Source organism: Plecotus auritus, assembly GCF_963455305.1.
Source record: "Plecotus auritus genome assembly, chromosome: 1".
Classification (NCBI taxonomy): Eukaryota; Metazoa; Chordata; class Mammalia; order Chiroptera; family Vespertilionidae; genus Plecotus; species Plecotus auritus.
In genome coordinates this window covers 169,700,996-169,728,651 of record NC_137770.1, presented here as the reverse complement: position 1 = coordinate 169,728,651, position 27,656 = coordinate 169,700,996, and the positions used below count along the sequence as shown (strand labels likewise).

The following is a 27,656-nucleotide window of genomic DNA, read 5'->3' as shown; positions in this document are numbered from 1 at the left end:
TCCTTTAAGCTTTTAGATAGGCTCCCTGGATACTGAGAGTTGCACGGTGGTGTATTGGGGAGTGCTTTTAAAAAAATACACCTGTAAGGAAGTGAGGAAGGTAGGATCAGGGGACCCACAATGTGGTTGCAGCTGAGGCTTCAGCTTTTCCAACAGGGAGGTCTGGATTTAGGATGGTTCTTCATAGTTGTCCCAAACAGGCAAGAGAGCAGGCGTTTGTGCTCCCACATCAAACATTCCATGGCAACATCCAGTGAGGAAGGCAGCTGTGAGCCAGCCGCACTGACCCACAGCGAGGATTTGAATAGAGCATCCCTGTAGTCACTTAAGTTTCCTTCCTGGTTTTCCAGTGCCACTGTTGTGGGAAAGTAGGCAAGTGAGTGAGGGTAGACACCAGGGCAGCCTGTTAATGCCATCATGCTTCACCTCCCTGTCATCTTTGTCACCACACCAGATGGAAGGCTCTGGTTATATCCTTGCCTTTGCTGACTCTCAAATAGCTGCTTCTCTCTTGACCAAGTCATGAGTTACTTCCCTCCTTCACAGTCCTTCACTTTTTGTCCTCTGGAATTCCTTTCATCTCTGTACCAGGCATTGAGATGGAGGCTGGGTTAGAGAGCCAAATGCATTTTTGTTTGTTTGTTTATCATTGTTTTTTAAAAGAATAGTTTGATTTTTAGAGAGGGAGTCAGGGAGAAGAGAAAAGCATCAATGTGAGAGTGTACTATCTATCAGCTGCCTCCTACACGACTCCTACGGGTGATTGAGCCTGCAACCCAGGCATGTACCCTGACCAGAATCGAGCCAGCAACTTAGTGCATGGGACAATGTCCAACCAACTGAGCCACACAACCAACTGAGCCACACTGGCCAGGGCCAAATGTGGTTTTTGAATGAATGAACAAAAGAATGCATTTACTTGCAATATATTCTCTATTTCTAGAGAGGCTTTGCTGGGTAGATGAATACAACAGGAGATGGGAGCCCTTAGTACACTGTAACTTAGTTTACCTGTCTTTCTGTTTTCCCCTCTACTCCAGGAGATAAGAACAGTGGTCTCACTATCACAGTTTGCCATTATTATACTTAACCCAGTTCTGAAATGTGACTTTTCTTCTCTTTCTATCTGTATTTGCATTTTTTCTTGATCTGTCCTGCTAGAGATGTGGTGATCTCATTAAACATTTCAAAGAACCTCGCTTGTTTTTATTAATCTTTCTCTCTTTCAGTTCTCTGTTCATTTATTTCTGTGTACACTTACTAAATATTTTACAAACTTTTATAAAATTGAAATAAGATGAACCTACCTCACAATTTTTTCTGGCTTGAACTGGGAAGCTTTGAGGTTCATAAAAGTTATTAATTTTAATGTCAAATTTATCTTTTCTAAGTTGTGCTTCTTGCATCTCATTTGAAAAAATCCTTTCCTGCTCTAAATTCTATAAGATATTCACCTATATTTTCTAATTATTTAAAGTCTCCTTATTGACTCATTTAGGGTTGATTTTTATGTATAGAGTGAGTTAGGGATAAATTTTCTTTCTTTCCGTTTGCATAATCGTATTTTTTCCAACTTCATTCACTATATAATCTCTCCTTCCCCTGCCAATCTGATATGTACTCAATCCCATACATGTATGGGTCTGTATGTGGTTCTCTGTTCTATTCCACTGTCTTTTCTTTATCAGTTCTACAATCGGAATTCTTTAGCAAATCTTAAATGCTGGAAGGGCAAATATGCACTCTTTCCTTCTTTTTCAGAAGAGAAATTCTTGACCTTTTTCTCTTCCAGATACATTTTAGAGTCAGCTATTCTGAGTTTTGTTTGCATTTCTCTTGGATGTATGGATCATTTAGAGGAGAATTGACATTTTTATGATATGAAATTTTTATAAATATGAATATAAGACTTCTTTAATACTTAATAAAGTTTTATAATTTTTCTTTGAGATTTGCATGCCTTTTGTTAGATTAATATCTAGGTACTTCACATTTTCTGATTCTATTGTGAATGGTATTTAAACTATATATTTTTATTTATACTTAAAAATGATATATTCTAGTATTTTATTGCTGATATATAGAAATGCAATTGTATATTAATTTTACTTTTAGCCATCTTGATAAATTTTTCTATTAAATTAGTAATTTGTGTGAAGATTCTCTTGGATTTTCTAATATTTATTTGAAGCAGTGATATAAAATTTCACATATGGAATACATATACAGCTCAATAAATTTTCACAGATTGAACACACCTAGATCAAGGTAATTGTATCAGCCCTCCAAATATGTCCTCTTTATGCCTCCTTCGGTCCCTTTCCCTTTTTCCAAGGTTAACTATTATTCTTTTACCCATAGCTACATTTTGTCAAATTTCCTTTTTTATATAAATGAAAAATATTTGCACATAGTTTTATTTGCTCAACCTTATGTTTGTAAGATTCATCTATATTATTTTTTATTCTTATTGCTATGTAAATTTCCAATGAGCAAACATATTGCTATTCTCTTCAGGGACACTGGGTAGTTTCCAAGTTTTGGCTCATAGTGCTGCTATGAACATTGTAAAGCATGTGTTTTGGTGAAGATATTACTTTGACTTCATGATGCCCTTGGTCATGACATAACTCTACAAGGTAATTACTAATATCTTTTAGAGACTTAAGAACTTGCCCAAAGTAACACAGCTAATAATTAGCAGATACTGAGTTAAAATTACAATTTGTGAAGCTTGTGCTTTGAATGGCAAGGAAAGAGAAGGGAAAGTTGAAGATAGTAACTCCTTGCCCTGGCTGTTAGCTCAGTGGTTGGGCCACCATCCTGTGCACGGAAGGGTCCCGGGTTGGATACCCAGTTGCCGCTTGGATCCCTGTTGATACGCGTGCGTGAGGCAACAGGTGGTGTTTCCCTCTCACAAGTTTCTCTCTCTCCCTCTCTTTCTCTCTCTAGAACAAATGAAAAACATATCCTCAGTTGAGGATTAAAAATAAATTAAATTTAAAATAAAGAGATAGTAACTCCTCAAAAGCCACCTAATAAGTAGTGTCAGAATTGGAATTCGAACCCAGGTCTAGGTCCAAAGCTGGCCCTCTTTATTTATTTTTTTAAAATATATTTTATTGATTTTTTACAGAGAGGAAGGGAGAGGGATAGAAAGTTAGAAACATCTATCAGCTGCCTCCTGCACACCTCCTACTGGGGATGTGCCCGCAACCAAGGTACATGCCCTTGATCAAAATCGAACCCGGGACTCCTCAGTCCACAGGCCGACGTTCTATCCACTGAGCCAAACCGGTTGGGGATAAAGCTGGCCCTCTTTAGATTAAATGTGTGGCAGTGCCCGTAGGAACGAAAAATGTTAATTTTGTGGCACTTTTGCCCTTCGCAGCTCTTCCGTCGTTAGCATTCGTTTCTACAACAATTCCCAAAGATCTTTGAGTGGCGGTGTTGGGGGACAGCTGTAGCGCACGCCCCGTCCACGGAGGCGAGGCACGTCGGTTGCCGTACAACGTGGCGGCGCTTGGCATCTCCGCCTACGTAGGGAAGCTGCATAATATCCGTACAACTGAGCGGCACTCTATCCACCACGCCCCTGGTTGACGTAACTTCCTGTCCTGCGCAGTCGATTTGTTGACCTTTGAACTCGCAAGCGCTTTCCTTTTCCTCTTCCGGGGACGGTGACTTCAGGTATGGGTGCTTTTTCGTTCTCCCTGTGGTTACTCCCTTTACAATCGGCTGCCATCCAGGGAGTTGCGGGATCCGGGGTCTGTCAGTCGCAGTGTTTTGAGCCGTCGTGGGGGTAAGGGTCTCGGAGGAAGGCTGGTTGGTGGTGAGCAAGTCCCTGGCGTTTAGCTCCAGACACCCCTTGATCCGGACCTCTCGTCCGGAGCCGGGAGTGGTTGGAGTTCACCGCCCGGTACTTGCCTCCTTTGAAGGCCGGCGTTTGGAGATAGACGAGGTGTATTCCCTCTAGTTGAGACTCTGGGAAACAGCGGAGCATCTTCGTATCTTGCGCCGACATTTTTAACACCGCTCCTGCTGTGTTCTCGGGCTTTGGGAGGGCGGACGACCGGCATGTCGTTTCAAAAAATATTTTCTTTCCCAAGGCCTATAGCAAGGAAGAGAAAAACGTGTTAATAGGGACGTTTTCTGTGGTGGTTTCGGAGGTGCAAACGCGAATAGTGGCTGATGAGATGGGACACTCGCATTGGCCTTCCGTGTCGGTTTTGGGGTCTGACAGTTGTGGTTTAGAGTGATGTCAGAAAGGAGCGTGGAATAATAACTGCAGGCAGTTTTCAGATAACAACATGGCTGCGGAGAAGTGGTTACAAAGTTTGGGATAAAAAAATGAGGTTGATTCAAGCCTTGCTTATGCTTTCATGTTCACTGAAATATTAAGTCATTCATGTACATAACTGTAAGCGATTTCCTTATAATGCCAAAATTAGTGTTAAATGGCACTTAGCTTTCAGGCAAGACACTGAACTCTGAGCATCTATGTGCCAGGCTAATATAAGTAGCTTTTTAAAGTGGGCCCCTTTCATAAGGTACCTTAATTAGGGATGCTATGTATATGAATAAATACGGATAATGTATAAATTATGCGATGCCGTTTTTTTTTTTTTTAAGGTGTGAATTATCTCTGCAATGCAATTTTATTCTACTCTTCTTAGTTTAGGTATTCACCATGGTCCAGCGTTTGACATACCGTCGGAGGCTGTCCTACAATACAGCCTCTAACAAAACTAGACTGTAAGTATTTCTAAAATTTAAAATACACGTTGTCATTTACTCTGCTAAATGCTGAGCCATGGTCTATTTTCTCACTTTCTAGGTCCCGAACCCCTGGTAATAGAATTGTTTACCTTTACACCAAGAAGGTTGGGAAAGCACCAAAATCTGCATGTGGTGTGTGCCCAGGCCGACTTCGAGGAGTAAGTGAGCTTTTTGTTATGAATAAGTTAACAGGTTGAAGTTTTGAGCATTAATTTCTCACTATGGGAACGGTGAAGGAGAGGACACTCTAGGAGTGGTGAGAATTTCTAAACATCCATAATCCACACCTGTCAAGAATGTAGATTTTCTTTTAAAGCCATTGACAGATACACTGAAATGCTATTCACTTCTATAAATCAGTACACCATTTCCCTGTGTAACCTAGTTTAATGTTTGCACTTACAACCTATTAAGAAAAATCTAGCACAATTTCTGTTCCTGTAAAAGCATCATGAAATAACCTCAACATTTTCTTTACGCAGGTTCGTGCTGTGAGGCCTAAAGTTCTAATGAGGTTGTCTAAAACGAAAAAACACGTCAGCAGGGCCTATGGTGGATCCATGTGTGCTAAATGTGTCCGTGACAGGTAAATACAACTCCTAAATCAAATGGGCTTTCTTAAACAAGTGTGTGGGTCTGTCCGTTACACTGCATGCTGATCATTACTAGAAGACTGGTGAAAAAAATAACTTATTTAAACGAAAAGGATCCTACTTTAGGATCCTTCCTAGACTAAGGATAATTGGGGAAGTACAAAATAATAAATGATACTAGTTCAAAATAATTGAGGATTTGGGGCCATCTTTATGCTAGGTGTAGAAATTAAAATGACCTTGATTTTGTAGGGGAGGAAGGTAAGAAACTGTTTAGACATTAAGATAGATGGAGAGTAGAAAGTGTTGTTTCTCTCAAATCAATAAATATATCCTTGGGTGAGGATTTTTTAAAAAGTAGGAACAAAATAGATGTATATACTTCTGATGTGGCTGGAGCAGAGAATAGTGGGAGGTGGTAGACAAGAAAAGTCACAGATCAGGAAGGATGGTTTTTAGCTTGATCCTTAAAAATGTGGGCATTGGTGGGGTTTGAGGAGGGCAGGGAAACCTTTGTTGTGCTAGAAACAAATGCAGCAGGATGGATAACGAAATCAATCAGCAAGAGGTGGATGCTTAGAACAGTTTCTCTACTGTGTGAAGGCTAATGAAATGACACCTCTTTTAAGACCAGAAGGCTGGGTGGGAGAGGGTTTTAGGTAGAAGGCTAGGTCTTTCGGATATGTGAAAGTGGCGTAGACAGGAGTGGACGCAGTGGAGTTTATGATGGTAACTTTTACGCAGCATTTTTATGATAAAAGACTGTTGCTAGTTCATCAGGGAAGTGTTTCTGTTACCATCTTTTTGTGAAGAAACCAAGACTTATTGCTTAATTCACATAGCTGATAAGAGGCAACACCAGCATTTCTAACAGGCTTTATTGAGATCCTTACCCTTAACCCCACTGACTGTATTAACATTAAATTGTTTCCAAAGACTTAAGTGGTAGAGGTGATGGGTCGTCACAAGTGAAGAAGTTGGTTCAGAAGAATAGTTTGCCTCCAGTTTGATTCAGATAGTTCTGTAAAGCGGTGTAGTCAAATTTCTAAACCAAATCTTGACACCAAACCTTTTGCAAGTTCATTTTGCCTTTTAGGAGCGAGTTTGTAAGGGGATGGTAAGACACGGTAGAGGAATACAAACACATGATAAATATAACTTCCATGAAATGCAGGAGGACTTACTGAAGTTTAGAGGAGAAATTACTTTCAAGTGGCTGACAATCTGAGAATAGAATTTAAGGTGGAATTTGATTGATGAGTAAGTTGGATAAGGGGTTGAAAGGGCATTGTAGGCAAGGAATGCAGCTGATCAATTCTATCAATGCTGCAGGAGGTGGCCGATCAATGATTCTCATCATTGTTTCTCTCTCTACCCTCCCTTTCTCTCTGAAATATATATATATTTTTATTTACTTTGACTCTAAATGGAGGTTCTAAGTACAGAAATTGCAAGTCCTTCCAAATTTAACCTTTATAAAAACCCTGTGAAATAGGTATGAAATTATTCCTGAGCTTTACAACAGAAGGTAACTTGCCCAAGACCACACAGCTAGTAAATGGTGGTGGAGGCTTCAGTCAGGCTCTAGTCTAGAATCTTTGCTCTTGATAAAGGACCTCTTGCTAATATCTTGTACCCCTTCATTTTGGTTCCTAGCACATTATTCCTTTCTTTGTTTTTACTGGAAATTTTCAATATTGTGGTTAAAACATTCTAAGACGTTTTTCAAATCAAGTAATGTCGTTAGTCCTGGATCCTAATGAAATGCCGTTAAATGAAAGCTAACACAGTGGCAGAGAGCTGGCTCCTGTGGGTGATTTTACGGTTTACCATGACTCCAAAGAGGAGGGTAGTACTACTGTGGGAAGGAGACCATAGCCGAAAGGGTCTGTCCATATAATACCAGTTTGTAATTTGTACTTGTGGGTTTTATTTTCTTTGAGTATCTTCCCTCATAGCTTTAAGTCTTTTTAGGTACTTTTTTCTTGCCTTTGTTAAATCAATGCTATTTGGGTATAACTATATTCATTTAACATTTTCCTTTGTAGGATCAAGCGTGCTTTCCTTATTGAGGAGCAGAAAATCGTTGTGAAAGTGTTGAAGGCACAAGCACAGAGTCAGAAAGCTAAATAAATTTAAAAATGAAGCTTTTTTGAGTAATAAAAACAAAAATCTCATTCTGTTATTTATCTTGTAATTTGTTAATATATAGGTTTTGTTTCTGTGTGTTATCTGGGGACCCTGTGATATCTAGATTTCTGCTTTTTCTAAATGACAGTAGTGGGGAAGTTAATGGTTGCTAGAATTTTTTTTATGGTAACTCGAGACAAGGCCATTTGAGAAGAGTGGCCCTTATATCTGAATGTTTCTTTGAAGACCACTTGGATCATTTTCATAGTAGCTCCTTTATCAGAATTCATAGAGCAGAAACCACAGTGTTTAAAGTTATTTAGAATGGAAGCATTCTTACATCATTACACCCTCTTATTTTCTTAGTTTACTTTCTAACTGGTCTATTTTGGAGAACTGGAAAGTATATCAGCAAAAAATGAGCTCCTGTGTACAAAACTTAATGTCATGGGTCTAGTGAAATTCAAATTTAGATTTATGTTGGATTTATAATCCAGATCAGAATATTAAAATAAATAGACCCTAGTATACAGATTTGTTCCTACGGAAAGTAATACAAGAAAACTCATGTGCTCACAACTCTAAACCTACTTTTGTCTCACCGTGTATTTTCTTAACTGTAATACTGTTTCAAACAACTCAATGCAAAACTGTAGATTTTAATAGTTCATTCTTACAGTGCTGAGACTACCAGACATCCATTCAAGTATAAACTTTGAATTGTCCTCCAAGACCATTTTTTTCAGGTCATGTCAGTCTTCCAATCCTACGCAGTTGCACAAACCAAGAAATCTAGAAACTTGGTAGCTAGAGAATTCTGTGCATTTTGACCCTTTTCCTCTCTAGACATTGCAATTATGGCCTGATGTCTTGTGTAGAGAAACATTTCCTTTTTATAATAGACAGTGCCCTTAAAAAATATTTTTACTGATTGCAGAGTGGGAGGGAAAGATGGAAACATAAACAATGAGAATCATCATTCAACTGCCTCCTGCATGCCCCCTACTGGGGATTGAGCCCACAACCCCGGCATGTGCCCTGACAAGTCAGGACCTGGTCAAAGGTCAACCACTGAGCCACACCAGTTGGTCAGTGCCCTTTTCTAAAGAAGGAAAAGGGCAGAAATCTGGCCTTGAACCACACTACCAGCTAATTTCTTTGGTACACATGATTTTTAATCAGCATTTTGCAGAACAGAATTTTGGCTAGGCTGTCATTTGAACTTGGTAGCATCTCCATAGTGATACCTAACACCTATTTGCCCTGTGCCTGACACTTCAAAGCACTTCATTTAGTCTTCCCAACAACCCTGTGACACCTTTATTATCCCCATTTTATAAATGAGAGCACTGAGGCACACAAGTTGTGTAACACTATCCATTAGAATTGCACATGTATTTAGGGAGTTGAGACTGAATGTACTTCCAATAAATACTTGAGCACAAGAGATGATAGCTGAGATCCCTATTAACATCATCTCAGATGATTGCAATCCATCAAGTTTTCCCCAAATGTCTTCCAATCGAATTAAGCAGCCAGAGCAATACAATTATTTTGGGTAATGTTTTTAATAGGGATATAATTGAAAAGCATTGGATTCTGAAGTAGAGTAGCATCTCATTTCTCCATGACTGATGCCGACAGATACTACATGGACCTGTTTTGTGATCATCTAGTGTGTTACAAGAATCTAAAAATGGATTCTTTAAAAATAACACTCAAAACAATGCCTTAAAATTTAAATTCAGTTAATTGCTTTGTAAACTAATTTTTTCTAGGTTTGAGATGTCATCTTTAAGTAATAGCTGTGGAGGAAAAGCCTCCATTTGCATGTCAGGGCTCTTATGACACAAAGTTCTGTAGAGCAACTTGACAACACAGGCTGTAATGTGAGGACTATCAAGTTTCAACAAAATAAGTGGGTTAACTTAGAAATTTGAGAAAACTAAAGCATTGAAGTCACATACTTTTCAAAGAATTCTTCATGTATTAAATGGTTGAACCTTTTCTAAATTTGAAATGTTTTCACTTAAAAAACATGTTTGTAGACAATTTGGAAAATAGGAAAATTAGAATGAAAAAAATCCTCTTTAATTTCAGTATGCAGATAATTATTTTTAAGTCAAAATTGGAAGCATACTTTATATATAAACTTTGAACCCTCTCTCTACCCTTAACCCCTGTAAACATGTTTCTTTTGGAAAATTATAACAGAGTATGTCATCAAATCAATGTACCATAATTATTCCCTTTTGAATAATTGAGTTATTTTTTTATTGACTTCAGAGAGGGAGAGAGAGCTAGAACATCAGTGATGAGAGAGAACCATTAATTGGCTACCTCCTGCATGCCCCACAGGGGATCAAGCCCACAAACTATGACCTGGTTCATAGATCGACGCTCAACCACTGAGGCACACCAGCTAGGCTGGATTATTTCTAACTTTTCTCCATTTGAACACTTGTGAGCATTTTTTTAAAATATATTTTTATTGATTTTAGAGAGGGAGAAAGATGGAAACATCAATGTTGAGAGAATCATTGATCGGCTGCCTCCTGCACGCCCCCTACTGGGGATTGAGCCTGCAACCCAGGCATGGGCCCTTGACCAGAATCAAACCTGAGACCTTCAGTTCATGGGCTGACCCTCTAACCACTGAGCAAACTAGCCAGGCTAAAAACAAGCTCTCTTGTCTCTGCTCTTACAAGGGCACTAAAACCTGATAAGGGTTCCAACCTCATGACTTACCTCCCAAAGGCCACCACTTCCTAATACATTGGGGATTAAGATTCCAATATAAGAATTTTGGAGAAACAGAAACAGCACTGCCACGTTTCATGTCCATAACACTAAGGATGTGAAATATGCCTGATTGGTGACCATTTCTTCACCTGTGTTAGTTTAGCCACTTAGTTATTGACCACAGGCCGCACTTCTGCATTCCTCCCTCTGCTAATTCCTCTCCACCTCACTGGTGTGTGTAGATATGGAAAACCACAGACTAGTGTGAACATAGTGCCAACTCTGTCCAAGTGGCCAAAATGGATTCTGCACTGCGCTAGGTTTTGATTTAAAGAAACAAACAGTTTTTATTGAGTCCAGTTCTGTGGATGACAAAGTATTTTTGACAGGTTCCTAAGAAGATAAGTGAATATAGTCAGTGGTTTCTCCTTCCATTGAATTGCTTATAATTTCATTAGAAGGATGCGGGGGGGGGGGGGGAAGGGGGGAGGTGGCGCGGGTAGTCTTTCACCCTTAAAAGCAGAAAACATCCATATAATTAAGTAAATAAATCAAATTTATTTTCAGCAGTGCATACACTGTTTACCCTAATGATTTAGGGCTTGGCTCACAGAATTTTGATAGGGCTGTATCCAGCTCTAACTACAAACTATTTTATCATACCAACTGAAATCACAAACAGGCATATCTTGGAGACATTGGGGGTTTGGTTCCCAACCACCACAACAAAGCAAATAGCACAATAAAATGCGTCACATGAACTTTTTGATTTCCCAGTGTATATAAACTTAAGTTCTACTAAACTCTGTTAAGTGTACAATAGCATTGTGTCTAAAAAAGTAATACCTTAAAAATACTTTATTGCTAGAAATTGCTAACCATCTGAGATTTCAGCAAGTCCTAATCCTTTTGCTGGTGTAGTCTTCAGTTTGTTAAAAAAAAAAAAAAAAAAACTGAAAGAAAAAGCAGTATTTATGGAAAGCAACAAAGTGAGTTGCAATAAAACGACATACACCTCTACCAGTCTTTGGAGTAAGATTGTGAAGCAGGACTGAATATGATTATTTTTTTCTGAGTCAGATTACTTGGTGCTGGGTTAAAGGTTTATAACTATTAGCTATTACCAATAAGCCCCGTGGTGTGGGGAGCCAGCTCAACCTGGCTGTCAGAGCCAATTGTGTCTCTCTAGCTCTGTGTTCAGTGATGCCAGGTTGGTACCTTGAAATTGGAAATATTTACACAGGAAATCAGCAGACTATCTTCAAGAGTTTTCTTTCTAGAGGGTAAGATTCACAACATTTCTAGATCAAAAGGTGCTTTCTGATTTCTAATATATCAGCTACTCAATATTTCTGAGTAAATCTTAAATGTTTCTGGATAATTTGAATGATTACATAAATGTTTTTTGCCATACATTTACATTCTGATTTGCTTTAGCTTTCATTCATTAACTCAATAAATATGTATTAGAAACTACTGTGTTCCCAGAAACTGCTTCTGGGTATATATTAATACAATTGTCAACAGAGCAGACTCTTCCCTGCTCTCCTGGTACATAAGGGAGATTATGTTAAGTGAGGATACAAATACATTTTTAATTGCACACATTGGGATAAGAATCATAAAGGGAAAGTACTCAGTGCTGTTAAACAGTGTAAGAATGGAATCTCCTGGGAAGGGAAGGTAGGCTTTTCTGAGAAAGTGATGTTTAAGCTCAGAGCAAGAACAAGTAGATGTTAGCTAGGTGCAAAGTAGGGAGAACATTCCAGACATAAGAACCAAGTGCAAATATCTTAAATCAAGAAATAGCTTATATTTTTAAACAAGTAACTCGTGCAGCCCAATTCACTCTTAATATTTAGAAACCAATAAGTCTGATATATGTGAACAAATTGTTATTCACTAAGAAGGAACATTCCTATTAGCAAATAGCTTTTAGTCACCTACAAGGCTCCAAAAGATCTGTGCCTTCTTCCTAAGGAAGACCAGTGAAGGAAAAGCTTTCCTAAACTTATTTTAAGAACAAAGACACAGCACTCTGCATTAGGGGGTATTTTAATTATGCAACCCCCTAGATACTTTAGACATCAACCTACTATTAAGGAGGAAAAGATCAAAATTATTGACTGAACTCCCCAGATATTCATTCAGCTTCTATACTCCTTTGCCTGTGCAAATAGCCTGAGGGCTATGCCCTCCCCCTCTCCTCCATCTCTCTTGTTAGAAATAAGCTTACAGCTTGACATGCCTAAAAACAAGTAGTCCTGAAGAAAATACAGATGTGTACTGCATCAGTGTAAATTGCACAAAGACTATAAGCTATACTAGAGGCCCGGTGCATGGATTCGTGCACCAGTGGGGTCCTTAGGCCTGGCCTGCACCCTCTTGCAATCCGGGACCCCTCGGAACTGGCAGTCGGACATGCCCCAGGGATGTAGCAGTGTGCAAAGCCGCAGGCAGCTGGGGGAGGAGCCTGCACTGCTCCACTCTTCCTGGCCCCACTGCGCCTGCTGCCACTGCCACTCAGTAAACTTGCTGAGCAGCGCTCCCACTGTGGGAGCTCACTGACCACCAAGGGGCAGCTCTGGCATTGAGCGTCTACCCCCTGGTGGTCAGTGCACGTCATAGCGACTGGTCAAATGGTCGACCTGTCGAATAGTTGACCAGTGGCTTAGGGTTTTATAATATAGATGGTCTGTTGCAATTACTCTAGGGATATAGCGTGGAAGCAGCCACAGACAATAAATACCTAAGTAAATGGTCAGGGCTGTATACCAATAAGGCTTTACTTATGAAAACTGATGTGGGCTCAGATTTGGCCTGCAGATTGTAGTTTGTGGATCTTCCCTGTTCTGGATGACCCTGTTTCCAGCGCCAGCCTGCCATCCAGCTGCAACTGCGTGAGAAACCTCAAGCAAGACCAGCAGAAAACTGCCGTGTTGAGTCTAGTCAACCCAGAGGATAGTGAGAAAAAAATAAAACGGTTGTTTTGTTGCACTAAATTTTGAGGTGGCTTGTTACATAGCGATATACCACTAACACAATGGTACAGTATAATGGTCTTTAAATATTTTTTTATTGCATATCCTTTAAAGAATTTGAAAAGTTGTGTAGACCCTTGCACATTTTTAGATTGTCACCTAAAACTTTTCCTTATAAATTTAAATTGTTGCAAAAGGTGTAATTTCCAGCACAATAAAGATATGAATAATTTAAAAAAAACCTGCTCTATGACTTTTAAAATACACCAAATAGAAGCTACATAGCAACCATAAAAAAAAAAGAAGGAAAAAGAAGAAAGAAGACAGGAATCTGCTCTTTTAACAGTTGGAAGTTTTATATTAAAAGCATTTTTCTGATTGGTAATTCCCACAATTCTATTACTAAGAAAGAAAAAGCAAAAGAGGGAGGCATGCAGTCTTGCCACCCATTTGTCCTCCGGACAAAATAAGGCATCACTGCCTTTTCATCTGTGTTCTCTTTGCTTCACTCTGAAGGAGCTTTCTCTCCGGAGTAATCCATTCTTTGACAATTTGGGCAAGATGAAAGAGGTGAGGATGTTAAATGAAAATTGTCATCATTCCCTCCCACCTCATTCTACATTATATCTGAATTTAGGTCATTCAAATGTGGGCCAAGATATCCTACTCCAGTGTCTAATATCTCCCTTATGTGTAAAATGGGGAAAGACACAAAGCCCAAAAGACACTATTTATTTCTTTACAATTAGTCATCAAGCATTATTTATTTATAATTTATTTACTATTTATAAAGAACTGTTCTAGGCACTGGGATAAACAAAATAGACAAAAATCCCTGCCTTATTGGAGATTACATTCCAATGAGGGGAGACAGATGATGAATAAAAATATAAACAAATGAATGAATAAGTGAATATGTGAAATAAAATGGTATCGTTGATTTATGCTATAGAGAGAAATAAAGCAGGGAAAGGGAATAGAATGCAGGAGAGAGCAGGTGTTACAATTTAAATGGTGTGAGGGAAAGTGGCCCTGAGAAGGGGACATTTAAACAGAGACCTAAAGGCCATGAGAGACCATGAGTGTAACAGGGAAAGAGCATTCGGAGTAGAGATTAGTCTGAAAGCAGGAAGGTGGCTGGACTGGAGGGGAAGATGAGGTCAGGGAGTAAACAGAGTACCAGGTTGTGAGGTTCTTATGATTCTTTGTTTGGACTACTACGGGCCTTAGATCTGGGCAAGAGACACCTGTGCCCTGCTCTGGGTCCCCCCTGACAATATCCCACCCCATAATCAAAGAGTCCAGGAGACTGAGGGGCAGGCTGACCCTGAACATATATTCCCCTTCTCCTTCACATGAGGTGTCGGTACACAAGGCCACAGAAACACCTGCCCAAGGCCGCCCAACCCCCCTCCCTATGCCCGAGTACTTCTCCCTGGCACATCTTTCAGGGAGAACTGAGCCCCTGAGATGCTCACCTAAAGCCCAAGGGTGTATACAGAAGCTGTGAGATAAGCTTGGACATGTGGGCTGAGCTGTCCACCTACCTGCACAAGAGGCACCTTAGGTAGGAAGCAGAGCCAAGAGTCCAGCACAAAGTGCTACTTCTGTGTGGCCGCCACCTTCGACAGAGAACTCTGAAGAGCCCTACAACTCTAATGTTGAACCCAGCCTTCAAGACCTTTGGGAGGTATGTCTGTCAAAGTGGGAGGCTAGAACTTATCTTACTGAACCATTTGTTAGCTTGATTTATTAGACATGATACTTGACATGCTATTTGACATGATATTAGACATCTATTTGTACTCTTGTGCTGAGTCCCCCACAATGTTAAGGGCAGGTCACTGGCTCTTGAATGGATAGGCAGTCATCAAAGGTGTTTGTTTGATGGAGGCTTACCCTGGTATTTAAAGTGGTCCATTTCCTGCCCTCAAATTTTATCATGGAACACCAACTGGCTTTGAGGTTCCCTTTCTTTTGTAAAATGGGAGAAAAACGATTGTAAAAGGGGAGGATGGGATATCAGTTTTAAGAAAAAGTACATATGGAAGCCGATAATCTAGAAATTGCTTTCCTTAAAATTAACAATGCCCCGGCAGCCCTTGGGATGTCTTCAGGTAACCCTGGAGATTGAAGGTAGGGAGTACCAAATTTGAAGATGCCTGATTTAGTAGAAAGAGCATTTATACTAGAAGCCCTGAGGCTTAGAATATAAATAAATAAATAAATAAATATATATATATATATATATGTGTGTGTGTGTGTGTGTGTGTGTGTGTGTGTGTGTATATATATATATATATATATATATATATATATATATTCATCTAATATGCAAATAGACTGAATGGCGGGACAACCGAACAACCAGTCACTATGACATGTGCTGACCACCAGGGGGCATGCATGGAACATGGCGGGCATAGGCAACAGGCAGCAGAGCATGGAACATGGTGTGCATCAGCCGCAGCAGGATGGTGGAGGTGAGCAGGGGCGCCAGACCAAGATGGGGCGCCATTCACTGTCATTGGGGCGAGCCTTTGGTGGTTACTGAAAATTCTTTGCTTCTGCATGCTGCAGTCCCACCCAGCACTCACACCTGCTGCCAGCACCGGCCCCAATTGCTTGGCACTGTCAGCGGGTGTGAGTGGTGGCTGCCAGCCCCAATCACCCCTGAGGGCTTCTCCACCTCTCCCTGCTCCTGAGGGGTGGTCAGGGCAGCAGCGGCCGCTCGCACCCGCTGCTGGTGCTGGCCCCAATTGCTCCACGCCATCAGTGGGTATAAGCAGGGCTGGCACTGTCAGCATATGGGAGCAGAGGTGGCAGGAGTGGGGCTGCCGGCAGACAGCAGTGGGAGGGGCCAGGCAGGGGCACAGAGGATGGGCCGAGACCCGCTCCTATGCCCACCACAGCCTCGCAGCCTACAGTTCCTTTCAAGGTGCACAAATTCGTGCACTGGGCCCCTAGTCCTATATAATAAAAGCGTAATATGCTAAGTGTCCAATCGACCAGTCAACTGTTCAACCAATCAAAGTGTAATATGCTAATGACATGCTAAGGCCACTCAACCGCTCACTATGATGTGCATTGACCACCAGGGGACAGATGCTCTGACTGGTAAGTTAGCTTGCTGCTGGGGTCCAGCCAATCAGGACTGAGCAAGATGGGCCGGACATGTCCTAAAGCCCTCCTGCGGTCCCTCCCCAGCTGGCCAACCTCCCGTATCCCTGCCTGGCCCTGATCATGCACCAGTGGGGTCCCTCAGCCTGGCCTGTGCCCTCTCACAATCTGGGACCCCTTGAGAGATATTGGAGAGCCAATTTTGGCATGATCCCGCAGGCCAGGCCGAGGGACCCCACTGGTGCACGAATTCATGCACCAGACCTCTAGCCTATATAATAAAAGCCTAAGCAACCATTATGGCAGAACAACTGGTCGCTGTGATGTGCACTGACCACCAGGGGCTGCCCCTTGGTGGTCAGTGTGCTCCCACAGGGATAACGCTGCTTAGCCAGAAGCCAGGTTCATGGCTGGCGAGAGCAGCAGCGGTGGCGGTAGCCTCTCTCAACTCTGCAGCAGCAGGTGCATGGGCCGGGATGAGCGCAAGCAGTGCTCGGCCCTGATTCAGGCTTCCCCCTGGCCGCCTGCTACTTAGCACACTGCTACATCCCCTGGGGGGTCCCAGACTGTGAGAGGGCGCAGGCCGGGCTGAGGGAACCCCCCCCCATGCTTGAATTTCGTGCACTAGGCCTCATATATATATATATATATATATATATATATATATATATATTTCTGATTCTGCCACTAACTACTTCTGTTATCTTGGTTAACTCACTTACCTGCTCTAGAAGATTAGATTACTGGGTTTATTGATTCATTTTATTTGTCCTGGTAATGAACTAAGCATCTGCTGTGCTTCATGATGGGGCTCTGAAGGTGAATACAATACCACCAGGTCCTTTCAGGAGCTCACCATCTAGCTGTTTCATTCAGCCATGTATGCCCTTTGATAGATTGGTTTAAATCAGTGGTCCAAGTCAATGGATGGCACCTATGTGGCATTTTGGAAATTTGTTGGGGCTTGATGCAACATATTCTGTAATGTGTTACATCGTCCAAGTCCTACATTACTTTCCAATATCCAATCAGATTTTTATGTAGGTGGGAAACCTGTTTTTTATTATCTAAGCCTTGGTAAACTCCATTTAACTATAAACAAAAAGTATTTTTGTGTGGTTTTAATAAATACTGAATTTTCCAGGAATGCATTGTCTAAAACCAAGAGATTATATTTTTCTTCTGAACATTATCTGGAGAAATTCAACATTTTGGAAAAAAGAAATAGCAAACCATAAAACTTTGAACTTCTGCAAGGTAATCCAAGTCCCAATTTTCAGAAAAAACTCTAGACGTATGAGTGGATGTGTTGATTTACTTTTTTTTTTTCTTAAATCTTTAGTGCTGAACATTGTTTGCACAAAAATCTAATGAACAATACATTAAATTGTGACTTGATATAGAAATCTATTGTGTTCTGAAAAGAGAAACATGATTTCTAAATGTTTTGCTTTCTGAACAAGTTAAAGAATCATTACTATGGGCAATTGGGAGATACCAAGGAGTATTAAATACATTAGCATTTAGAAAGATTACTTAACCGGTATGAAGAATTCACAGCAACTAATTCAACAAACATTAACGGTGTGTTGGGTGTATACCAGGCACTATGCTGTCACTAACCCTGGAGAGAATTCCTGGAGTTTATCCACTCTCCCATCTTCCCAGTCTTTCTTCCTTGCCCTCTCTTTCCACACACACAAGTATGTGGCTTGGTATAGAGGACAAAGCATAAGCTCCACTATTTACCCATTAGGTGACCTTGAAAAGCTACTTAAATTCCCTAAGTCTCTGTTTTATGAACCCCCAAAATAGTTATGAAAATATCTATCTTCCAGGATTATTACAAAGATTGAGTGTGTCTGGCACCTGGTAGGTACTTCATAAATGCTAGTTCTGGGTCTCTTTCCATCTCCCCTCAAAACCTTATCTCAGAACACATGTGCCATCAGCCATTGTGTGAACCTGAATCAGTGTGTTTCCTGTGGGATGTGTACCTTTTCGTTTTATAATTACTGAAGATGGGTTGAAAGACCAACTTCTGCTAAAGGAATTTCAAGCAGATGAAGCTGATAATTCAGTCTTCTGGGAGTCAAGGATTGCTCTATCAAATATAAATGCAAAGCTTAATAGGTAATGCCAAGGACATGCTCAATGGTGTAGAGCACACTTGGATTACCACCTCTTTACAAATAATCATCAGGGGCTCAGATAAGGTTTATCATATGGAATTTCCCTGTCTCTTTTAAAAATCTGAGCATTACGATACAGATAATGGTTCTCATGCTTTAGAGCCACTTAAGAATCTGCTAGGGAGATGGTTACAATGCAGATTCCTGAGCCCCATCTAAGACTTTCTCAATTAGAATTTATTGGAAGTTGGGTGAAAAAACTTGCATTTTAACAAGATCTCCTAGCTGAAATGGATCCTGGACTGCCCTTTCACAAGATATGGTACACAATATAAAGATGATGTATTCTAGAACTGTACACTTCAAACCTATATAATTTTATTAACCAATGTAACCCCAATAAACTCAATAAAAAAGATATGGTAGAAGGCATATGTGATTTGATGTTAGATAACTATGGGTTTGAATCTTTGGTTGGGCATTAACCAATTAGGTGGCTTTGAGCACGTTTCTTACCCTCTGTAACTCTTAGTCACCTCACCTGTAAAATGAAGATAATATAATATCAGAGTTCCTAGGAGTTCAGAAATATCCTGTGTTATCTGCACCACAGAATGGATGACCCTATCCTGCTTCCAGTATAAGACCTGCCCTATTGTATACTTATGGAGAAACAAAGTGCAACAAGATGGTCACAATGGAATCTCTGCATTTTGGATGATTAAAGACAAGTGATAATGTTGGAAATAAACCAAAACATCAACTGATACCTTATCCTCCTATATCATGTTTTACCCAAAATGATTTTTTCTCTTTGTAAAGAAACACACACACACACACACACACACACACACACACACACACACACACACCACTGGAAGTGCCAAGCTGTATTTGATTAGTTCTGGGCAGAAGCACATTAGGGCATCTGAAAACCACAACTGGAGACATCTATTCTGATGGGCCTAATGCTCTGGGTATTTCCTTTCAACCAAACTTTGGGGAAAAGTACTTTGATATAATGTACATATGGAAATATTTTACAACATTCTTAAAAAGTTAGATATTTTATTCAGTATGTATAAAAAACATACTTTTCACTTTAATGTGTGCAAATATGGAGAATTCGATGTCTTAAGGGGTCTCTTGTCATTTCTAAGCTAGAATTGTTTTGTTTTGTTTTGTGAAGTCGACATAAGTGTGTATGAAAGGGCACGATTGACAGCCGAGGAGACAGTGGTCTTTTCTCTGCGCTTCTGGCAGCCAGCAGGAGCAGCTGCCGTTCAAACGCACCCCAAATACCTTACCTCTGGAAAGATCATTTCTGGAGGTGAGAAGGCTCTTTGATTTCTTATTCCCTCTGAAAGGTGTCAGTGGGGGCTGCTGGTGGGATGGTTGGCCATTCACACAAGGCTTTGGTTCTGAGGCCATTGCCACATTTCACATGTGCAACCAAATTGCAATCTGGGTTCTGGTTCAAATTCCTTTAAAAAGATTAAAGTCTGTTGTTTTAGATGCCGTTCCCAATCTTGGGGGAAAACATTCCATGGAAAATATTCTTCATCACAAGAATCTATTAATAGTGGCTACTTTCAAGGGAGAAGGAACGGAAAAGGAAAATGATGATAAGAGGAAGTGGCATTTGATTTGCATATTTTTATCACTTCTACTCTGAGTGTTATAACTGAACATGTCATCTTATTTTTTTAAAAAAACAGGAATAATCTGTATGATGGTGTTGTAGGTCACTTTTATTATTGACTCTATAAATTTCTGTATTGAAAAATGAAATCTAATAAGTTTGCTTTAAAAAGCTTCACTAGAGAGGAATTTAACTAGACCACAGTATTCTTAAATTATTCTACCAGTTTATTCTTTTGAATCAAGTATAAAACTTTTGTTACATTATCAAAAATACTAATGAAATTTATTGCACTCACAAGAAAGCTTCACTAGAAATTTTTCCTTTTTCAAAGTTTTTTTCTTTATTGATTAAGGTATTACATATGTGTAATACCTTATCCCATCATTGCCCCCGCACCCCCCCCCTTTTTTTAAGTTTTAATAACCAAAACGTGCCAGACAAATAAATCTTTCTCTTTCAATCTTTCTTTCTCCTTTCTTTCTTCCTTCCTTCCTTCCTTCCTTCCTTCCTTCCTTCCTTCCTTCCTTCCTTCCTTCCTTCCTTCCTTCCTCCCTCCCTCCCTCCCTCCCTCCCTCCCTCCCTCCCTCTCTCTCTCTCTCTCTCTCCCTTCCTTCCTTCATTCCTTCCTTTTATTCTTTCTTTCTTTCTTTTTGCTTTTATAAGTCTATAGAATTTGTAAGGCATCTAGATGTAAAATAAACTATTTTATTCATTGATATTTTATTCATCTGAAAATATTGCTTTCACAGATTTTTCTTTCATTAAGAGTAAATCATTCGCATTTTAAAGATAGGCTTGACTGCCGGGGAAGCAGGCTTTTCCATTTGTGTAATGTTTCATTGCACTTATTTCATCACAGCATTGAGACGAGCTTCTTTTAAATTATGCTTGCTAATATAGTTTATAAATCTCAAGGTATCAAAAATACATTTTGGCGAAGTTAAAATTGTACAGGACTGATTCCTATGAAAGAGAACTCCTGCCCCACTGTGGCCACAGAAAGGAATTACATGTGGGTGTTTAGGAAAAACATTTAAATGAATTGCATCAGCTTTTCAGAAAAGGTAAAAAAAATATATGCAGATTACATTTATTTTCCTTTAAAAATTTTTAATAAAAAATACATGAGTCTGTTAAAAGAAAAAATAAAATAAAACTAAAGAAAATACATGAGCCCAGCCAACGTGGTTCAGTAGTTGAGTGTCAACCTATGAACCAGGAGGTCACGGTTTGATTCCCCGTCAGGACACATGCCTGGATTGCAGGCTTGATCCCCAGCAGAGGGTGTGCATGAGGCAGCAGATCAATGACACTCTCTCGTCATTGATGTATCTCTCTCTCTCTCTCTCTCTCTCTCTTCCTCTCTGAAATTAATTTAATATATATATAAAAAAATACATGATCTCCCTAACCCAGTGGTCGGCAAACTGCGGCTCGCGAGCCACATGTGGCTCTTGGGCCCCTTGAGTGTGGCTCTTCCACAAAATACCATGGCCTGGGTGAGTCTATTTTGAAGAAGTGGCGTTAGAAGAAGTTTAAGTTTAAAAAATTCGGCTCTCAAAAGAAATTTCAATCGTTGTACTGTTGATATTTGGCTCTGTTGACTAATGAGTTTGCCGACCACTGCCCTAACCGGTTTGGCTCATTGGATAGAGTGTCGGCCTGTGGACTCAAGGGTCCCAGGTTCGATTCCGGTCAAGGGCATGTACCTTGGTTGCGGGCACATCCCCAGTGGGGAGTGTGCAGGAGGCAGCTGATCAATGTTTCTCTTTCATTGATGTTTCTAACTCTCTATCCCTCTCCCTTCCTCTCTGCAAAAAAAATCAATAAAATATATTTTTAAAAAAGAAAATACATGAATATATATATATATATATATATATATATATATATATATATACACACACACACACACACACACTAATAAAAGAGAAAGATGCAAGTTGACCATACCTTCGCAACACCCACCAGCCAATCAGGAGTGAGTATGCAAATTAACCCAACAAAGATGGAAGGTTAATTTGCATACACAGGCACCGGGTGGGATGCTTGCGTTGTCGCCATGGCGGCGACGCAGGCATTCCACACTGCCTCTGGGCAGCGTGGGAAGGTGGAAAGGCGGCTCCTGGGCTGGAGCAAAGCGGTGCCGGAGCCAGGGGAAGGAAGGCCCATTCTTGCACGAATCTTCATGCATCAAGCCTCTAGTATATATATATTACCAAAGATTCTTTTCACACCCAGTTGGGAGGGAGACTAGTATTATTTTAAAAATTCCCATCGACTTTATCCCCTCTGTAATCTGGCTTCTCCTGACACTATGCTACTGAAATTAATGAATTAATTTACCAAACATTATGAGCATTCACCACGATACCATGTTCTTGGGCTGTGCTCAGTGGCTTCTGTTCAGTTTCAGTCTATCTGACTTGCTGGAAACCACCCCTTCGGAGCCTTCTCTGCTGCTGCTCTCCCATGGCTCTTCTGCACCTTTGATCTTGCTATAGCCACTTTGGAGTGTCCTCATAATCATGTAGGCAATTCTCTGGGCATCATCTTCAGCTCTCTTCAGTCTCACTGTTTTATTTTTCATATGTTTATTGATTTTTAAAGAGAGGAAGGGAGAGAGACAGAGAGAGAGAGAGAGAGAGAGAGAGAGAGAGAGAGAGAGAGAGAGAGAGAGAGAGAGAACCATGCATCGGTTGCTCCCTTATGTGTCCCAACCGGGGAACCCGCAACCTGGGTATGTGCCCTGACCTGGAATTGAACCCTGGACCTTTTGATGCACTGTATGATGCTCCAACCAATTCAGCCACACCGGCCCGGGCTTCCCTCTCACTTTTTTAATGTTAGTCTGTGAACCTCCTATAATTACAGCTACATTTGGTAAGTATGTGTGAACATTTTTCTGGGAAGCAAGCTCCTAGTTTTAATCAGCTCCACAAGGAGATCCATGACACCTTCAAACAAAACCTTTGCCTGCTCCATCTCGTGTTTCGGCATGTTTATCCACTGACATGACTCCCACTATCACCCAGAGACTGCTGACTCTTGGGTCTCTAACTCGAGCCTCTTTCCCAATCTCACTAAGGTCCCCTCCTGGAGGGTCCTTCTAGAACAGTAGTTCTCAGCAAGCAGATGGCAGGACTGAAGCCTCCTACCCCTTGCACCTCCCTCTGAGAGGCCTGGTGTGGGTGGGGGGAGATGAGCAGGGTGAGCACGTGTGATCAAACTCCCCGGGGAGAAGCAGCCCTGCTCCAGCCTGGCTCTTGCTATCCACGAGAGCACTGCTTGACCCTGGCAGTTCCCGGTCTCCTCCTCTGGCTCCAGAAGCAGCCTTCTTCTTTGGTCTTTCTCGGGGACCCAGCTGCAGAGCTGCCCAGGGCCATTATTACACAGTACACTTTCATCATAGCCCGCTCTTTCCAGGGTGACCAAGCCTCATATCCACCAGTGGATTCAATATAACTGACTCTATGCACGATAGAGCTCTTATCATCTTTCTGCTACCACCAACCTCCCTGTTCTCCTCATCCCCACAGTACTGCAGGCACTCATCATCTCTCAATTGGGCTTCCACATTCAGTTCCTAAAAAGGTCTCTGCCTCATGTCTTTGTGCTATCCATCCATCTCCCAAACACATAACTGATTACTTCCATTAAAAAATCTTTCAATGTTATAAACCTAACAATTTACATGAAATACAACTGTATCATGACATTGAAAGACCCCCCCCCCCACCACCATCATGTCCTATCTTTTTTGAGTCCTATCCCCAGCCTTTATTTCTTTACTCTCCTGTCATACACAACCACTGCCTTCCCTTGCAATTCCCCACATCTCTGCCTTTGCTGAGGCTGGTCCTCATGCCTGTAAAACCTTTCCCCAGCCCTTAAGGAACCCAGCTCCTCCTTCAACGCTCAGCTCAAAGGTGAACTCTTCTGTAAACCTTCCTTTTTCTGCCTGTGAAAATGAATCAGTCCTGTCTCAGAACTCTAAAGGCAATTGGTCCAAACCTCCAATAAGCATGAACCTCCCAGACAGCTGACATTGAGTGAGTGTGTGTGTGTGTGTGTGTGTGTGTGTGTGTGTGTGTGTGTTTCTCTCCTGATTAGAATGATAGGTTCTGTGAATCAGGCTCCACTTATCTTGCCCCCTTCCCATACCACATCCTCCAGCTCTTAGAACAGAACTTGTCTCTGCTCCATCCTCCATAAATTCTTGGTGAACGAAGGGAGAAATGAATGGTGAACGTTATCATCACCAGCACTACTGCCTGCCCTCACCGGTCCCCAGTTCTTCTGAGGAACAGAGAGAAGTGTGTGAGATTAGGCAGGTGCTTCCTATAGTTTCAAGTACACCACAATTTCCACAAAACAGGTATTAAACTATAGAAAGGAGCTGTGAGGCAGAAGAAAGAAGATAGTAATGAATAAAAAACAATACATTTTACTTCTTATCCAGCAACTTACTTCTTTGTAGTAGGGATGGGTTCTTGATGGACAGAATGAGATCTGTTCAGTTTTTTAGCACCCTAGTTGCAATGTGGAGAGCATGGGGCAGGAGATACTGTGGGTCTGGACTAATAGGTAGGTGGTGATGGAGATGGAGCAGAGGGAACAAACTAAAGACACACTAAGGAAGCGCAGTTGTTAAGATGACACATTGAAGGGTCAAAGAGATGGAAGATTCAAGGGTTTGTTCATTGATTTTTTTTCAACAAATACTTAATGAATATGACTATATGCCAGCAGTATGAGAGGTGCAGGAAATACAGTGATGAGAAACATTCAATACACTGAGTTTCTGATACCATAGTCAGCTGTCTGGTGGTGCATAGTGGTGGAAACAAATTTGGAAAGCATTATTACTCATTCCTTACAGAATTCAGCAGTGAACAAACAATACCTGGAGAGACAGATATACTGATGTGATACCAGAAAGAAGATACCTGCTGTGTTCCAAAAAAGTACTGTTTTTAAATTTTATTTTAATTACAAAAGTAATGTGCTTATTAAAGAAAAATTAGGAGATACATGCAGTTTTAAAGAAGGGAAAAATAATTTGCTATCTCATCATATAGATATTAATCACCTTTATGTCCCTTTAGACTTTTTCAGTGCACAATGCCTAAGAAATGCATACAATAACAAGTGGACCAATACCCTACATATAATTTTATTGACTGATTTTTATCATTTTAAACCTATTGTGAACATTGTCCTTTGCAGAAAATAGAAGTTGACCTTATCATTTTTAATGGTTGCATAGTATTTACTATATTGATTCAATTCATTTAATAAATCCCCTATTTTCAATATTTCAGAAATAACTGGTGATCAGGTGGAAATTTGTTTCACTAGTTTAAAAAATGTCTCTTAAAAATAATGTTTCTTGGGGCACACACTAATTCAGAACTACACATGAAAGTATTTTGGGAAATATAGTTCTAGTTTAGCTAAGTTGACACAATACAAATACAAATCCACCACAATCTATCCCTTGTAAACTTGGTATCCATACATAACTTTTTAACCATATTTAACATAATTTTAAAATAAGGTCAATAGCAACAGTTTGCTTCCACTAACACAATGCAGCTATTCCTCATATAACTGTAACATGCTCTCGCCAAAGAGAAAACAAAGTCCTATTATCCACTTTTAGGTAATAATCATTCCTATTCTAGATAAGTCACATTCCTTTGATACCCAGTAACTTTGCTCACATGATCATCATTGTTATTTATACCAGTAACTACATTCTTCCACTACATATTCACTATTCCCTTTGCCCTCAGCAAAAATCTCAGCTGGTTGTGGTTCCTTTCCTGCTGGAGTGACCTATGCCTGAATTCCTGAAAGGTTTGAGCCATTTACAATCCTGCCCCTTTTGGGCCATTGTAGTTGTCTATGGACTTTTATCACAGAATGTGGGAGTACTAAGAGACACCTCAAGGAATCCTTCTATATTCTAGATGTACTTCTCTTTACTGCAACTTTGTAGTGGCAATCTAATTTTCCCTTGATCCTTAGCATCAATCCTCATAGTCAATATGGTAACCCTTACTTACTTTTTGATTCACTGGCATGAGAACAGTGAAGTGTTGAGGGGACAGTCTCACGGCTCAGTTTAATGGAATGAGTGATATGCCCCTCAGTTGAAATAGTCCTCCCTTGAGGCTAAAAATTCTACACCAGTAGAATCTAAAGTTGTAGGGAAAAAATTTTACTAGTAGATCAATAGAAGTAACAATGAGAAGCACCATTCCCATTTTCTACATTTGATTCCTGGACTTGTGAATTCTGGTTCCAAGAGAAATAGCATCATTTGTTGATCACTGATTTTTAAAAATATATTTTTTATTCATTTCAGTGAGGGAGACAGAGGGAGAGAGAGATAGAGACATCAATGATGAGAGAGAATCATCAATAGGGCTGCCTCCTGCATGCCCCCTACAGGGGATGTGCCCTGACCTGGAATCAAACCTTGACCTCCTGGTTCATAGGTCCACGTTCAACCACGGAGCCACGCCAGCCAGGCTGTATTGCAAAGTTTTATAAATATTTTCATGATTATGGTATTTAAACAATTTCTCAATAATGAGCCATTCATTAAACGTGCAGACCCAATTCATGACATCCTGTGAAAAACCAGGGGCTCAGTAACAAACCAACCAACAAAAAACATGAAAACATTGGCTCGATAAAATTATCAACTTGTTCTGGATTTATATAATCAGTCACTTTTAACTCTTACTTAAAAAAAATTGGATGTGTAGAATCTTAAGAGAGTCTATAAAAAGGAAAAAGAAAACAAAATAAAAAACTTTTTAGGCCATCTAGTCCATCCTCAAAGACCAAGTCTTCATCATATATTTTCATCACTTGGATTGCGAATGTAGCCCAGGCAAAATAGCTGCCACTAGCGGTGGTAGCAATGGAATGGAGAAGTGGATGAATTAAAGATAATTTTGGTAGTAAAGACAAAAATACCCGCTGATATTTTGGGTGTGGAGAGCAACTAGGCTGATTTCAAGATTTTCTGTCTGAAAGATTTTAGCACTTACGAGATAGGGATGGCAAAGGAGGGGGGACGACACGGGTTACTTAAAATGGTATTTTGGTCGCGTCAAGGTATCAGTCTTAGGCGTCCCTGTAGAGATGTCCTCTTGACATTTGTGATAGATTTGGATTGGATACTTTAAAATTTTTGAAACGATATTATTTTAGCAATTATTAATAACAATTATTATTATTACTATCACCACTAATACACTGGGAAGTAAAAGCTCAGCCACCTAGAGCTTTCTCAAACTCAAAAAAAAACACACAAAAAAACGCTCATAAAAATGGCAGAACGTTCCAAACATTCCCATTCATCCTCCAGCTCTGGGAACCTGGAACGCCCTGGTCCAATCAGTCCTTAGCGTCAGCGAGTGGGCGGGTCAGATGGATTGGGTTCCTCCGCTTCTCTGGCTGGGCCACGTCAGAAGCCGTGCAGGTCCTTGAAGGTACATAAGTTACATGTTAATTC

General features: G+C 40.5%; 1 protein-coding gene across 9 annotated transcripts in view; it reads left to right on the top strand.

The window, feature by feature from the left end:
- LOC308234469 (large ribosomal subunit protein eL34) overlaps window positions 1–13,458 on the top strand; it is a 31,456-nt gene extending 17,998 nt beyond the window's left edge. Inside the window, exons 1-5 of one of the 9 annotated variants that reach the window (XM_080642192.1) lie at window positions 3,392–3,690; window positions 4,677–4,755; window positions 4,838–4,937; window positions 5,262–5,365; window positions 7,421–7,603. In XM_080642192.1, coding sequence (XP_080498318.1) covers window positions 4,691–4,755; window positions 4,838–4,937; window positions 5,262–5,365; window positions 7,421–7,505 — 354 coding nt within the window. In that variant the 5' untranslated portion in view covers window positions 3,392–3,690; window positions 4,677–4,690 and the 3' untranslated portion in view covers window positions 7,506–7,603. Of the gene's footprint in view, window positions 1–3,391; window positions 3,803–4,632; window positions 4,756–4,837; window positions 4,938–5,261; window positions 5,366–7,420; window positions 7,604–13,057 lie in introns of those variants that run through there. The other 8 variants (XM_080642188.1, XM_080642194.1, XM_080642190.1 and 5 more) reach the window with 8 other exon arrangements.
- Window positions 13,459–27,656: the final 14,198 nt, after the last annotated feature.